General features: G+C 41.0%; 1 protein-coding gene across 2 annotated transcripts in view; it reads left to right on the forward strand.

The window, feature by feature from the left end:
• Positions 1–12,577, forward strand: part of SH3GL3 (SH3 domain containing GRB2 like 3, endophilin A3) — a 45,303-nt gene that overhangs the window by 19,743 nt on the left and 12,983 nt on the right. For both annotated transcript variants that reach the window (XM_015873004.2, XM_015873005.2), the window contains exons 2-3: positions 11,116–11,184; positions 11,684–11,756. In XM_015873004.2, coding sequence (XP_015728490.1) covers positions 11,116–11,184; positions 11,684–11,756 — 142 coding nt within the window. The remainder of the gene's footprint in view (positions 1–11,115; positions 11,185–11,683; positions 11,757–12,577) is intronic.

The following is a 12,577-nucleotide window of genomic DNA, read 5'->3' on the forward strand; positions in this document are numbered from 1 at the left end:
TTAATAGGAAAGATTTATTTTTATTTTATATTTCTTTTTGTGTGATTTGTGGGGGGTTGGAGCAGGGGCTTACATGTAGCAAGGATGGAGACAGAAATGTATATAATAATAGAAAGGAAGCTGTAAGAAACCTATGGCAAAGAGAGAGAAGTCATACAGAGGGGTAAGGCGGCTAGGACAGGGATAGACCAAATGGAAAAACAGTACTGGTGGAAAGAGACTAAACTGGAAGGCAAACAGGTAAATATAAGGCGTGAATATTTTTATTACTAGCCCTAAAATGTACAAAGAATGTACAAAAACTATGGAAAAGGGACTAGAATTCTCCTCGTTTAAATGGTAATGGGGAGAAAGAAAGATGTGCGGAGCTACCAGTGATCAGTGCTTGGCTTGCTTAATGTTTCACAGAGAGAGAATCTGCAAAGCTTAAAAGAAATACTCAAGAGATGGGGGAAAGTGACAGCTCTGTAATTATGCACTGTGATGTGAGGAGAGCATGCAAATAGGGCTGCCAGGAAAACCTGATGAAGGAGTTTAGTACCTTAACAGAACTGACTGCCCCTGGCACAGAGCTGCGCGTAACACAATCCTTGTCTGTGGTAAAGTGATTTTCTTGCTCACCCTTTCTCTGCTTCTTGTTTCAGTTTCTGAGCAGTCCATAAGGATGATGATATTCAAACAAAGACCAGGTTTTGGCCCTAGAATTTGCATTTGTGGCATTGATATAACCTTGGTGATACCAAGAAACACCAGTTTTGCTTTCCTTTCCTCAGTTTTCCTACTTGGTCTTGCACTTGGAGCTTCAGCAAGCTTTTAATTGTCAGTGGGACTCTGTGGGAACCCAGCAGGTTCTAACTGTCTAGGGAATGTACTGGACTGTTTGCATCCCTGCTTACCAGGGACGCGTTTTGTTCCTGTGCCTCTTTTCCAGTATCAGAGCTGTGCTGGCTGTCAGAGGATGGTCGGCACAGCCGTGGGTCTCCTCTTGCCAAGGTTTGGAGACTGGGTACCTCTGGCTGAAAGGAGACTTTGCAGCAAACCTTAGCTAAGGTAAAATTTTTACAGATTCACAAATAAAATATAAAACTAAAATGATGATATTTTGAATTGGATTTCAAATGAATTGACTTTGAAGTGCTAAATGTTTAATCCTTTCCAAAGTTATAGTTTCTTTTGTAAAGCTTTATTCTTCTAACTCTAATACTGGTGATATAAGCCAAGCTGAGCCAATTCTACTAGTGCAGATGACTGGGATTTGAGAGGTAACAAAAGGAGGAGAGGCAGGAGACTCCCAGAAGAAAATCCTGAATCCACTGCAGAAAAAGAGTGGTGCAGAAAATGGAAGTTCTGATGTAATTTAGTACTGTTGCACGTGCCTCTTGTGTAGGTAGGACTGCCATCAGATCACATGGTGCTTCCTTGCAAAACATGTCTGTTCATTTGATCTAACAGAGTGCTTATGAGTCGCAAGCCATCCATCTGAGCACTGTTGTGTGAGTTGTGGCTCTTCTAGAGTGTTATTTTCAAACATGTAGTTGACTTTTATGGAAACGTGTTTGCAGATTGTCAAAATTATTACTTCACTTCCTCTGTGAGTTCTGGTTCTGCTGTGTCTGCATGGATTACTTAAAAAAAGTACTTACCACCTGTGCAGCCTTTATTTGTGACTGTAAGTAAGGGAATCCTCTGCTATGCTTTAATAGCGGAAACGTGAGGAGAACATAGTGTTTAAGAAGAAGGCATTAAGTGATAATAATAAAGTAGTTGTTAGTTTAGCCACTGTCAGCTTTTTATGACTTGAATCTGAAATTAAGCAGAGCTCATGTTTTGGCAGTGTTCTCAGTTGGTTGTGCTTCCGAGTCTCATGAGCCAGACTTCTAAGAAGTATTTAAATGCCTTGAGATTTAGATAAGCACGTGGTGAGATTTTCAAAAGCACCCAGGTCCCAAATGCCTCTTGGGTTTGTGTGTATGTGAGTGAAAGCTGTTGATTAATTCTGCTCTTCTGAAACAAAAGCACACTCAGTTTGATAGGAAATAGCATTCCATCCCAGTCTGATGAGCTACTGAGTTATTTCAGAACTACTGTTTTGCTTGTGTTTTTCTATCATTTTTTCTTCTTTTAAGCAGAATCATAGATGACATTTTTCAGGGCAAAGAAGGGTGATCTGATGCTGGCATTCTAGCTGCGGAATTATTGGTGATTTACCAAAAGCATCAGTTTACCTCAAATTCAATCAGGTAATTAGCTTTCCATTTCTGCCCCTAAATTCCTGGCACATCAGGAGCTTAATGTTTGGTTGAGTCTGTACCAACTTGCTTCTCACTTTTCCTGGGATGTCAAAACCTATTGCAGTGGCTAATATATGTTTCCTGCTTAGAGCATAAGTTCTGGAATCCAGAACTATGAACAAACACAATTCTTAGTGTACAGACTTCCTTGTAAAAGTCTAGATTACACAGTCTGTATTTACCTGCACTTTGGCTAAGTTTTGTTAATAAGGTTAATTACAAGGCTGCCTGACTGGGTCAGCTGCAAACAGGATTTTAAGTGTTGACCAAGTAACAGTAAGCATCCAGCATTCCTGACCCTACTAACAATTCTCTTGCTGGCACAGACCTCTTGTGTCCAGCTTTCTGCAGAACAACTTGAAGGAGTGTTAGAGCCGAAATGTGCTATCTGAAGATTCATGGAATATTACATATGAGAAATAAATTAGAGCACTGGAGTCGTGCGGGATGAAATCCAAGTGTAGCTGTCAGAGAATGTAGAACAGAAAAAACCTGATTTGTAGAAGTACAGCAAGTAGCACATGGAGTCGCGCAGAGTGCTTTGTTAGAGGTTACTGTTGATTTTATTAACTTCAGGACTGTGACTGGCACACTGTATTGTTTACCCCTAACTTAATTGTTTAATTCCCATCACTTCATGTCACTCTATCAGCTGTAACTGTTTCATTCGAGCACAAGGCATTGCTGCATTGTTTGCCCCTTACTTTGGAGGTGAAGATTTTCCAAAGCACCTCCACAGAATCTCCCAGGTCTGTTTAGACCTCTGCTAATCTTTTATCTATTTCTTTTTCATTTTGATTGAAAGAACAGGAATAAAAAAGTATTCCACACGATTCAGTTATGACAGCAGAAAGAATGGCAAAGATGCCAGGAACTGGTAGAAATGGCCCTTTCATATGCACAGTGCCAGCAGGTCTTTATGTAAAGAACTCATTGGTTTTGTCAAAGCAGCACGCTGTTCTCTTTTGAAAAACTTCTGTTGTGATAACACTCCCAGGTGGCAGAATCTTTTGTTTTAACTGTGTTGGTTGTTCAGCTCATTGCTCTCCTAACATTCTTTTCATCTTTTTCACTTCTGTAAATCCTTCCGGAAGAAAAGGTGGCTGTCCTCACCTTTTCATGTCATGTTCTTGTGTTCATCACAACCTGGTTTCCTAAGCAAATAAATCTTGGATAGATTAAGTACATTTTAAGATATAGCAAGGTGTCTTCAGCAGTTCTTGTTCACATGAATTGATTTAAGCTGGGAGAGATCACACTAAGTACTGCATGAAACTGTATGAAAAAGAATTCCAAGTCAGTGGGAATACTTATTTACACGGCTGTGAGTTTTTAGCACCATCACTTTTACGGCAGAACCTCCAATTGATCAGTTGAGCAAACACATATTATGTAACAAATATATATATTCCTGAAAGGGATGATGTGGGTAATCTCTATGATTTGCATCTAGTTTGTCTCCTGAAACTCCTTCATCAGCAAGGATGTAATTGCTCAAATGTTTTTGCAGGTACGAGTGCTTGCCAGGGCTTTCTTGATCCCAGAATACAGGGCTTGCACAATTTGAGCCTCCTTGCTAAATAAAGCTGAGCTGCCATTTTTGAGCCATTGCCAGAACTGTGCAGTTGCAACTCAGCTCCTGTGGCTTTGGTTGACTCAGCATGGTAACTGCAGGCCTTGCATTCCATGTTGTCAATTGGGATTTTTTCCTATGTGAGTGTATTTCTGATGGACTGGGTCCATTCTTGCTGATGCTGGCAGCTGTAGGGCTGTCTGGAGCAGTTACAGCTGCCTGCTGCATGGGCATTTCCTGCACTTTGGGTTATGCCTGGCAGTGGAAGACTGGCTCTACATGGAGCCCGTTAAGGGCAATGTGTGTGTGTGTGTATATATATTAAAAAACATACATACCTCTTTGGTATTTTGCTTTTTGTTTGTTACTGGAACAGGTTTTGCTGATGGATCCATCACAAAGCCCCAAATGAAGTTCAGACATGCTCAAGACTGTGAGCACAGCCATGAGCTCCCCTTGAACTATGGACACACACTAGCTTAGACTTCCTGTTTCTACTTGGAGATCTGGGAATAGAAGTCTTTGGTAAAAGGCTGGGATGTGAATTCCTGTGGCCATGGATGTGTTCCTCCAAAGCTGTGGTTCAGCTGTGTGTGATGGATGGGGAGTTGCAAAAGATTAATTCCAATGGATGTAACACCTTTTTGTCTGTCTGTCTGCATTCATGTATGTATGTGCTCTGCACTAGATACTGCCGCAATGTTGTTTTGATCTTTGTTTGCAAATATGATTATAATTCTTAATTAGTATTAATGTCTCACACATTCAGAAATGTTATATTATATTTTAGAATTGTATACAAACTGTTACGCTCACTTCTTAAACATCAGTGTATGAGCCCTGTTGATTTCAGAGATGTTTTATACACTAACATGGCCATGAGAGCAATAACAAGCATTTTATTTTCAGGGGCAGCTTCCTGCCCTCCCTAATTTGGATTTAGCACCATTAGGTCCCTGTTAGTTTCTCAGTTATTTTTTTCCAAAAAGATTTCTCTCTGCTGTCAGAGATGATTGTCACTAATTGGCCAAGTGCTTTGGGGAGACCAGTGCTGGCAGTGCCTGAAATTTAGTAGAAGAAAAAGCTGCCAAGTATTTCTTGAAAAGGTACTGGCCCTTTGAGCTGATACCAGGAGGTACTGAGCACTCTGCTCTTGGTTCTGCAATGCACATAAGTGCCTATTAAAGTGCCAGCGTAGCTGATTTGCAGGAGATAAGCCAGAACGCTCTGTATTTGCAAAACAAACAGATGCACTTTGTAGATGACCCCTTATTTATTTATGGGGGCGAAGTAAATCTTTTCTTTCCAGTACACCAGAGCAATAATATTCCTGTTTTCTTTGAAAACAGCACACAGAGGCAACAGGGGAGTTGTGGCCATTGTTCAGTGCTTGGCCCCTGAAATAAGACATTGTTTGATTTTCTCCAAAGCATTCGGATGGCGTGAGCTATGTCAATATAGCTAAAAGAATGTCATCAGGTGCATTTTTGTAATCTTTTTTTTCCCTGTTGTATTTTTCCAAGAGCCTGAGGAAATGTTTGTTTAGCTGTAGAGTATCCATTTTCATTTGGAGATGATTGTCCACGTTCTGTGGCTCCATGTTCGTTGTGTCTGCACGGCTGTGGGCCCCTTCCTGGGACATTCCTTGTGCTGGTTGAGGCATCTGAAGAGGCTGCTGTTCTCATACCTGCTTGGCACAGGCATCCCCTGCTGCTGATCCAGGAGCAAAGAGCACTGTCTCTTTTGTTCTTTGTTTAGGTCTGTGTTGGAAATGTGCATCCTAATTTAGCTTCTCAGTGCAGGGCCATGGCAAGGAGGAAAAGCAGTGAATATATGATGCATTGTAGAGGAGCCTGGAAGCACAACACAGAGGATGACAGATGTTTGAAGTTCTAGTACTTTTGATCTGATAGAAAGTCTGGCATCTTGGTTCTGCAATCTGAATGAGTGTTGCAGAAAAGGGAAAGAAATAATCCCTCTCCTCTCAGGAGGGCAAACACTGCAAGGAGTTTCTACTTCAGCCAGAAGAAATCCTGCCAGCCACCTTACTCTCACCATTGTTTATGATAGACATATCATTTAATAAGGTTCTTCAGAAAGCCATTAGTATTGCCACATCGCATTAAATCTTCTGCATGTAACAGCTTAACACCAAACAAAACAATACAGGCTTCAGGGCAGGAACCAAAAGTTTTAATGATTTATTAAGAGAAGAGAAGCTATTATGTGTTAACCGTACAGGAATGTAGTGTTTAGCTGTATTTAAAGATATGCCTTAATGTATTTGTGCACTTTGGCCCAGTGAAATATTTCTGTGGGAAATGCAGCCATATAGTTATAATATATCCTGGCTTTCTCTGTATTAACTTTGGGATGAATCTACTACTTTTTTCCAACGGATTGCTTATTTCCGTTCTTTTAGAGAAACTATTTTCATAGCTCTGGCTTTTTTGTTAAAAGATTTTTCTGCCTTAAAATGTAGGTTTTGCCTCCTGGGTTTGATACTGTGCGTATTTATGGCAAACAAAGGAATTTTCCATCCCATTAAAATTTCAGCAGATAATTTCAACAACTGATTCTGAACAAAATAAATGCTGTTGCTTGGCGAAGGGTCATTCAAAACTCTCTGGTCTTTGACAGGATGTGATACCTTTCATTCAGTCATTAAATAGTTTTTGATGATTTCTTGGCCAGTAATGGACAAGACAATTGTTGGCTAATTAAGGACTTACTCAGCTACTGTTGGAACAAGTGGATTTCAAGAACAAAAAGCCCTGTGATGGTTCAATCATCTGTTGCAAAACAAAGACAAAACAAGTGAAAAAGAAGGTCAGAGCATGTGTGCAGGTCTTTATTGGCTTGGTAAGAATCCTATTAACTGGTGTTATGAAATACCCAGCGGATATATAAGAAATAGGGTAATTGTTCTGAGAGTTGTATCAGCTCTCTGATGGTCTTCAATCTTTTTGGCAGTTTCTGGCATTCAGTAACCATCCTTAGTGAAATACAAAAGAGAAGAGTGTTTCAGTTTAGTAGATGCAATATGCAAAGCATTGGAAAAAACAGCATTTTCTTTTCTGAAGGGCATTTTCACAGCCTGTGTGAGAATGGAGAAGTTCACCATTCTTGTGCAGTTAAGAGGTATAAATCTTAACATCCTTCATATAAAAAGCAGTGAATAATTAGATGGGACCTTGAGACCTTTTTCATTCAGTTTTGTTGAGGCTTAGACTTCAGTTTAAACTGAAGATAGTTTGCATGATAGACCCTTGCTTCATTATGAGAAGAGTTGAGAGAACTACCTTAAAGAAATTAAAGTAACGAAGAGATGTGAGAATGAAATCTGGGTGTTATGTTTATGGAAAAAATGTTTTCTCTTAGAATTTAGAATAGGAATTCCATGGAAGGCAGATTTTTGCAGGTTTCGAAGACTGTAACAGAACTGCAGTTTGCATTTTGTTGGATATGCGGAGCTCAAATAGAAATAATAGCTGGAGTGTTTTTATCCAAACTCTGTTTTTTCTTCATATTTATCTTCTCAGAGAGTTTCACATTGAGCCTATAAGCGACATTTAGGTTATCTAATACAACATGCTATTCAGTTCTTCATTACTACAAAGAGCAATAGGCTCTAGCAAGAAGTTACAGCCAAGGATCATTTGTGTACAAACTGCACTGTTTCTTTATTCAAAAAGGTCTTCTGTCTTACAGGGCTTACAAGTTCTGTAGTGAATTATTCCGTGGTGGTTCGCTTTTGTTACCTCTATTAGCAAATCAAGTGCAATGGAGGGAGTTGGACCAACACCTGAGAGGAAGAAATCCATATTATTTCATAGGTGCGGAGCTGTTTTCTGGGTACAAATATTGATCTGGATGATCTCTAATGAGCTTCACCAGAAGTATGACCAATGTATGGCAGTAGCTTCAGGCTCAGCAAAGGAGCAATAAAGTAATGGTGACCACTGTAGATTAAACTGGGTTTTTTCAGAAGCCCAATGTTTTGACTCTGTCCCCATCCAGGGGTTTGGCACCACGGGACCTGGTTCCTTGGTTTGGAGGTAAAGATCAGGGTTCTTCTCATACAGATAAGTTGAAGTTCCCACGAAGTATGTGCTTTATGTGGCAGCAGCAGCAGTCTTGCCTTTGATAAGTTGTCGCATAAAAACTGATATGTATTCCCTTGTAATTACACTGCTCTGTAGTAGAAGCATGCCAGCTTAAGTTCAAAGCATTTTGCAGCTTGATTCAATGCGTCTAAGTGATGCTTAGCAGATAGAGGACTAAAGCTCAGCAGCTGTCTCCATTTATGCATCCATTTTCAATAATTAATTTGTTATAGTATGACTTTTAATTGAAAGAATAGCAGTACAGGTTTCACAACTCCTGAATTCAGTATGATCAGAGAAAAAGCCGCTGTTTCTGAATGTGAGAACAGTAAAGCAAGTTCTGGTAATGCCAATGCAAAATAAGCTTTGCTGTTAAAATCTAATGATAGCCATTAGAATTTTACAACAATTTTTACAGTCAGAAGCTCAGAACAGTTTTGTTCTGTGTCACAACAAACAGCCAGGTTTGTTGGGAGGGCCCTCCAGGAGCCTCTGCTGTAGCTTCCCATGTGAAGCTCCTTTCAGAACAACCTACTTAGGGCTTTGGTCAGTCAGTAGGTACCCACTTAAACTCTTCTAGGCCCAGGCACAGCTGCCCAGTGCTGTGGGTTCTCCATCCCTGTAGTGTTCAGGGCCAGGTTGGATGAGGACCCTGGGCAGCCTGAGCTAGGTGCCACCCAGCCCATGGCAGGGGGTTGGAGCTCAATATGATATTTAAGGTCCCTTCCAACCTAAGCTGTTCTATGATTGTAAATGCAGAATGTCTCTTGTTCTCTGAAAGCTGATGCTTGGAAAATATCAGTTATTCAGTGACTTTCCAGACCTGACTCAGGCATTCTCACTCCCTGCAGGTTCAGCAAGCCCAGAGATCCTCTTGCAAGTAGTGACTCAGGGCTGCTGCAAATAGTTTCTGTCTTTGTGGGTGACACTAAATGTAACCCATTTCAAACACAGCGAGGAGTTTTGCAGTACTTCAGAAGAGAAACCAGCAGTACCCACGCAGTGCAGTATGTGAGCAGGTGAAGGCAGGGGTGGGCAGCGTAGCCCGATACCACGGCCTGTCTGGCAGCATGGCCCTGCTCCCACTGGGTACCTTAGCTTTGCAGCTGCAGTCCTGACAAAAACAGCAACAGCAAAGGAAGCTGATGGTTTTCCAGTGGCTCAATGGAATAGTTGGGCTTTTCTGTTTGTTTGTTTGCTCTCTGTCAATACCATTAGTGAGTGAACTTTCTACCCCTTCACTGTGCTTCTTGTTGAAATGTCCATTTCTTCCCAAGAATGGGATGCTTCATTGTTGTCATTCGGAGTGGTAATTTATTATTAATTATTCTGTCACAGTTGAGCAATCATGCTACTGCACTGCATTCATCCTTTGCCAGCACACTGATGGATTATTTGCAATGAGTCAGTTTTGGGCTGGTACTGAACATGGATTTCTCAGCTTCAGCTGAAGAAGGATCATTCCCGTGCTGCCCCCAGCCTGCTGAAGGGGGTCTCAGGAAACCACTGATCTGCTCAGTGCCTGCTGGAGAGAAGCAGGATGTGCGAAGCTGTGGAAAATAGCACTGTTAATTTTAGGAATTTACGTTACATAGAAAAGAGATGCTCTACAAGCACTGAGTTTTGCTGGGCTGTTTTTCACCTTCTATAAGAGCACCTCTCTCCATCTCAGCCCATATCCTCAGATGCACCTGCAGAGATCTGGACAGTGTCCCCTCCACGCCTGACCTCAGATCATCTCTCTGGTGCTGCTGTGAGGTGATGGCTGTAAGGACTCACTGCTACCTGGGTTGCTCCATCTCTGGTCTGTTCCTGTGTTTGTTCTGTCAGGGCTCTGGAACATAAATAAATAATCTCTTAAAGTTTCTAGATTCTTTGGCATATTAAGCAGTGATTAGCACTGTGGTTCTGAACTCACATTTTCCCTTAAGCAGATACAGTTTTTGGCTGTGTGGTAGCAGTGGTACTGGTGCAAGGTCAGCTCCCAGCTCTGTTTCATCAGCTGGGTTTTGGCCAGGCAGCACACTCCCAGCACACCTGTGCAGTGCAGGCTGCCGTGCAGATGAGAAGTGCTGTGTGCTGCAAAGAGCTGTGACCTATTTTCACATTATGCAAGTCCTCAAGGTCCTCTTAATTCAGTGAAATAAATTCACTTCTAGAAGGTGCTGAGGATGAGCAAGATGTGATTGGGAGCGTGTTTGGGGAATGCCTCAGTCAAGGAGTTAGGCTTGGATTTAAATCATGCTGTGAACAGTCAGTGCTAAAAGTCCATTAAAACTAACATCTACCAGGATCATTTCTGCAAGAGTAAGAATTTGTGATTGATACTTGGTGCATGTGTGTTCTATCACTTATGTCATCGTGAAGTGATGCTTCAAAGGCTGTTGCACACAGGTTTGCCTGGTACTTTGTTCTTTTCTTCATTCTGTTGCAATGCAGGTGCCATGCACAGCAGGAAGCAGACAGCAGAGTGCTGCTTAAGTGCTGATTCCCAGCCATGACCTAAGGCCACACTGCTGTCTGATGGCCTAGAGCATTTCATCCAAAAGTTGGATAACGCTATAGCTGTTTAAAGAAGGTTTATTTAAATCCTTTGTTTAAAACTAATGCTCAGAGTTTCTGAAGAATGCGTGGCATTTTTGTTTTCAGTATCATAAACATGTTTGGTCACGCAAATGATCAGAGTGAAGCAGCTTTCACAGGTCTGTTCTATCCAAAGAACTGCATAGTGTGTAATTCCCATCAGGAGGAATGGGCGTTTATCCCTAGACTTAATAGCATGCAGGACCAGAATGGTCTCAGAGGTAGAGATGGAAAAACATGCCCTGAAGGGTTACTCTCACACTCCGGTCACGGTGTCTGATATATGCTGTGTTGGCTGTAGCTTTAGGGTACAAGCTGTGAAGCATGAGAAGTCGTTTTTTTGTTTAGCAGCATCACTTCACTGAAATTTTTGTGAGTTCATATTAAGCCTCTTTATTTCTATTGAAATCAGCTTCTCTTCTCTTGCACAGTTGTTACAAATGGTTGCTGCATTGTTTTCTAATCTGGGGTGAATTCTTGTGACTCTCACAGGTGTTTATTCTTAAAAAATAATAATGCAATTTTTTGTTGTTTAATTTGTGTTTGTTTTTTCTTTTTACAGCTTTTCAGTGAGAAAATAAGTGGGGCAGAAGGAACGAAATTAGATGAAGAATTTCAAGAGATGGAAAGGGTAAGGAAAGCAATGTGTTTTTCAACGTTCTGCTATTGCAGTAAAAGGGGAACAATGCAGATAAAGGATTTTCATAGCGTTTAAAAACATAAATGGGATAATAGTGTAAATGGTTTAAATGGCCCTGACCCCAAGGCTGTAATTTGGGATATTTTTGATCTTTTTCACCTGGTGAGAAAAACAGTCATAGTAACAACTGTTGGGCTGGCAGGAGAAGTGTAGTCTGCAATACATAAGCAGCATTCAGGACTGATGAACCTGAAAGATAAGAAGTTCCCCCTGTTTTAATAGAAACCTTTCCTTCCGAGTGCTAACTGCCAATTCACTTATTTTTGGTGCAGTCTGGTTGCAAACATGTAAACAGCCATTTATTTTAAGCTGCCAGATTTGCTTTATTTTAAATATATTTTCATAAGCAGTTAGAATAGGATATTTAATCAAACTATACATTTCTAATAATAGATTTGCTTCTACTAACTATGCCACTTTTCTTTTTCAGAAAATTGATGTTACAAATAAAGCTGTAGCAGAGCTTCTGTCAAAATCCACGGAGTATCTTCAGCCAAATCCAGGTAAACTAGTAACAATAGGGGTCAAATTTTGTTGAAAATTATCTTCTTACTCTGAATTTCATCCTAAGTAGATAAAGGCTGATTGGGTCATTATTGTGAGGCTTCTGGATGTCCTAGAGTGCCTCACCTGTGTGCACAAAGAACTGTACTGTACAATGAAGCTATAAAGTATACATGCATCCTTGGATGTGTTCAGTTTGGAACACACATTGCATGGGACTTACTGGGCACGTGTAGGTTGTATGTGCATGACATGTATTGGATGGCCTGGGATGGTAACGGCACTGGTGTACCTATTTGTGCTGCATTTCCTGCAGTGGGATATGGATCCCTAAAGTGAAGAGAATGTCCTTGAATTTAACTTGTGCACTGCTGCCATCAGGGGTACTGCTGGTTATGTAGCCATGGGGAGCAGGGCTGTTACTTGCCTACCCAGTGTCTGAGTGAAGCTTTGCTTTTCCTGGACACTGTAAGGTCTGAGTGGATTTTTGGTAGTCAGTTAACAGGCTTCTAAAATTTTGGTTTGAGAAAAGGAAAGAAGGCATATTTACATCTACTCTTGATCACAAAGATGATCTGTTAAGAGTTGGAATTACTGTCCAAACCATCTGCTGGAAGAGCCTTCATTTTTTTAGAACTGTCTGACTGGATTCATGTTTAGTCTGCTGAATGTGATGAATTCAGAGATAGCTGTTTGTACTGGGTGCCTCACAAGATGCACATCACCAGAGAAGTTCAATATGTTGCTAATGCCTACAGGAGAAGCAACTAATGGGTTGTGCCTACTACAGGATGAGAATATTCAGCACTTCAGCAAAGCC

Source organism: Coturnix japonica, chromosome 10, assembly GCF_001577835.2.
Source record: "Coturnix japonica isolate 7356 chromosome 10, Coturnix japonica 2.1, whole genome shotgun sequence".
In the NCBI taxonomy this organism is placed as follows: Eukaryota; Metazoa; Chordata; class Aves; order Galliformes; family Phasianidae; genus Coturnix; species Coturnix japonica.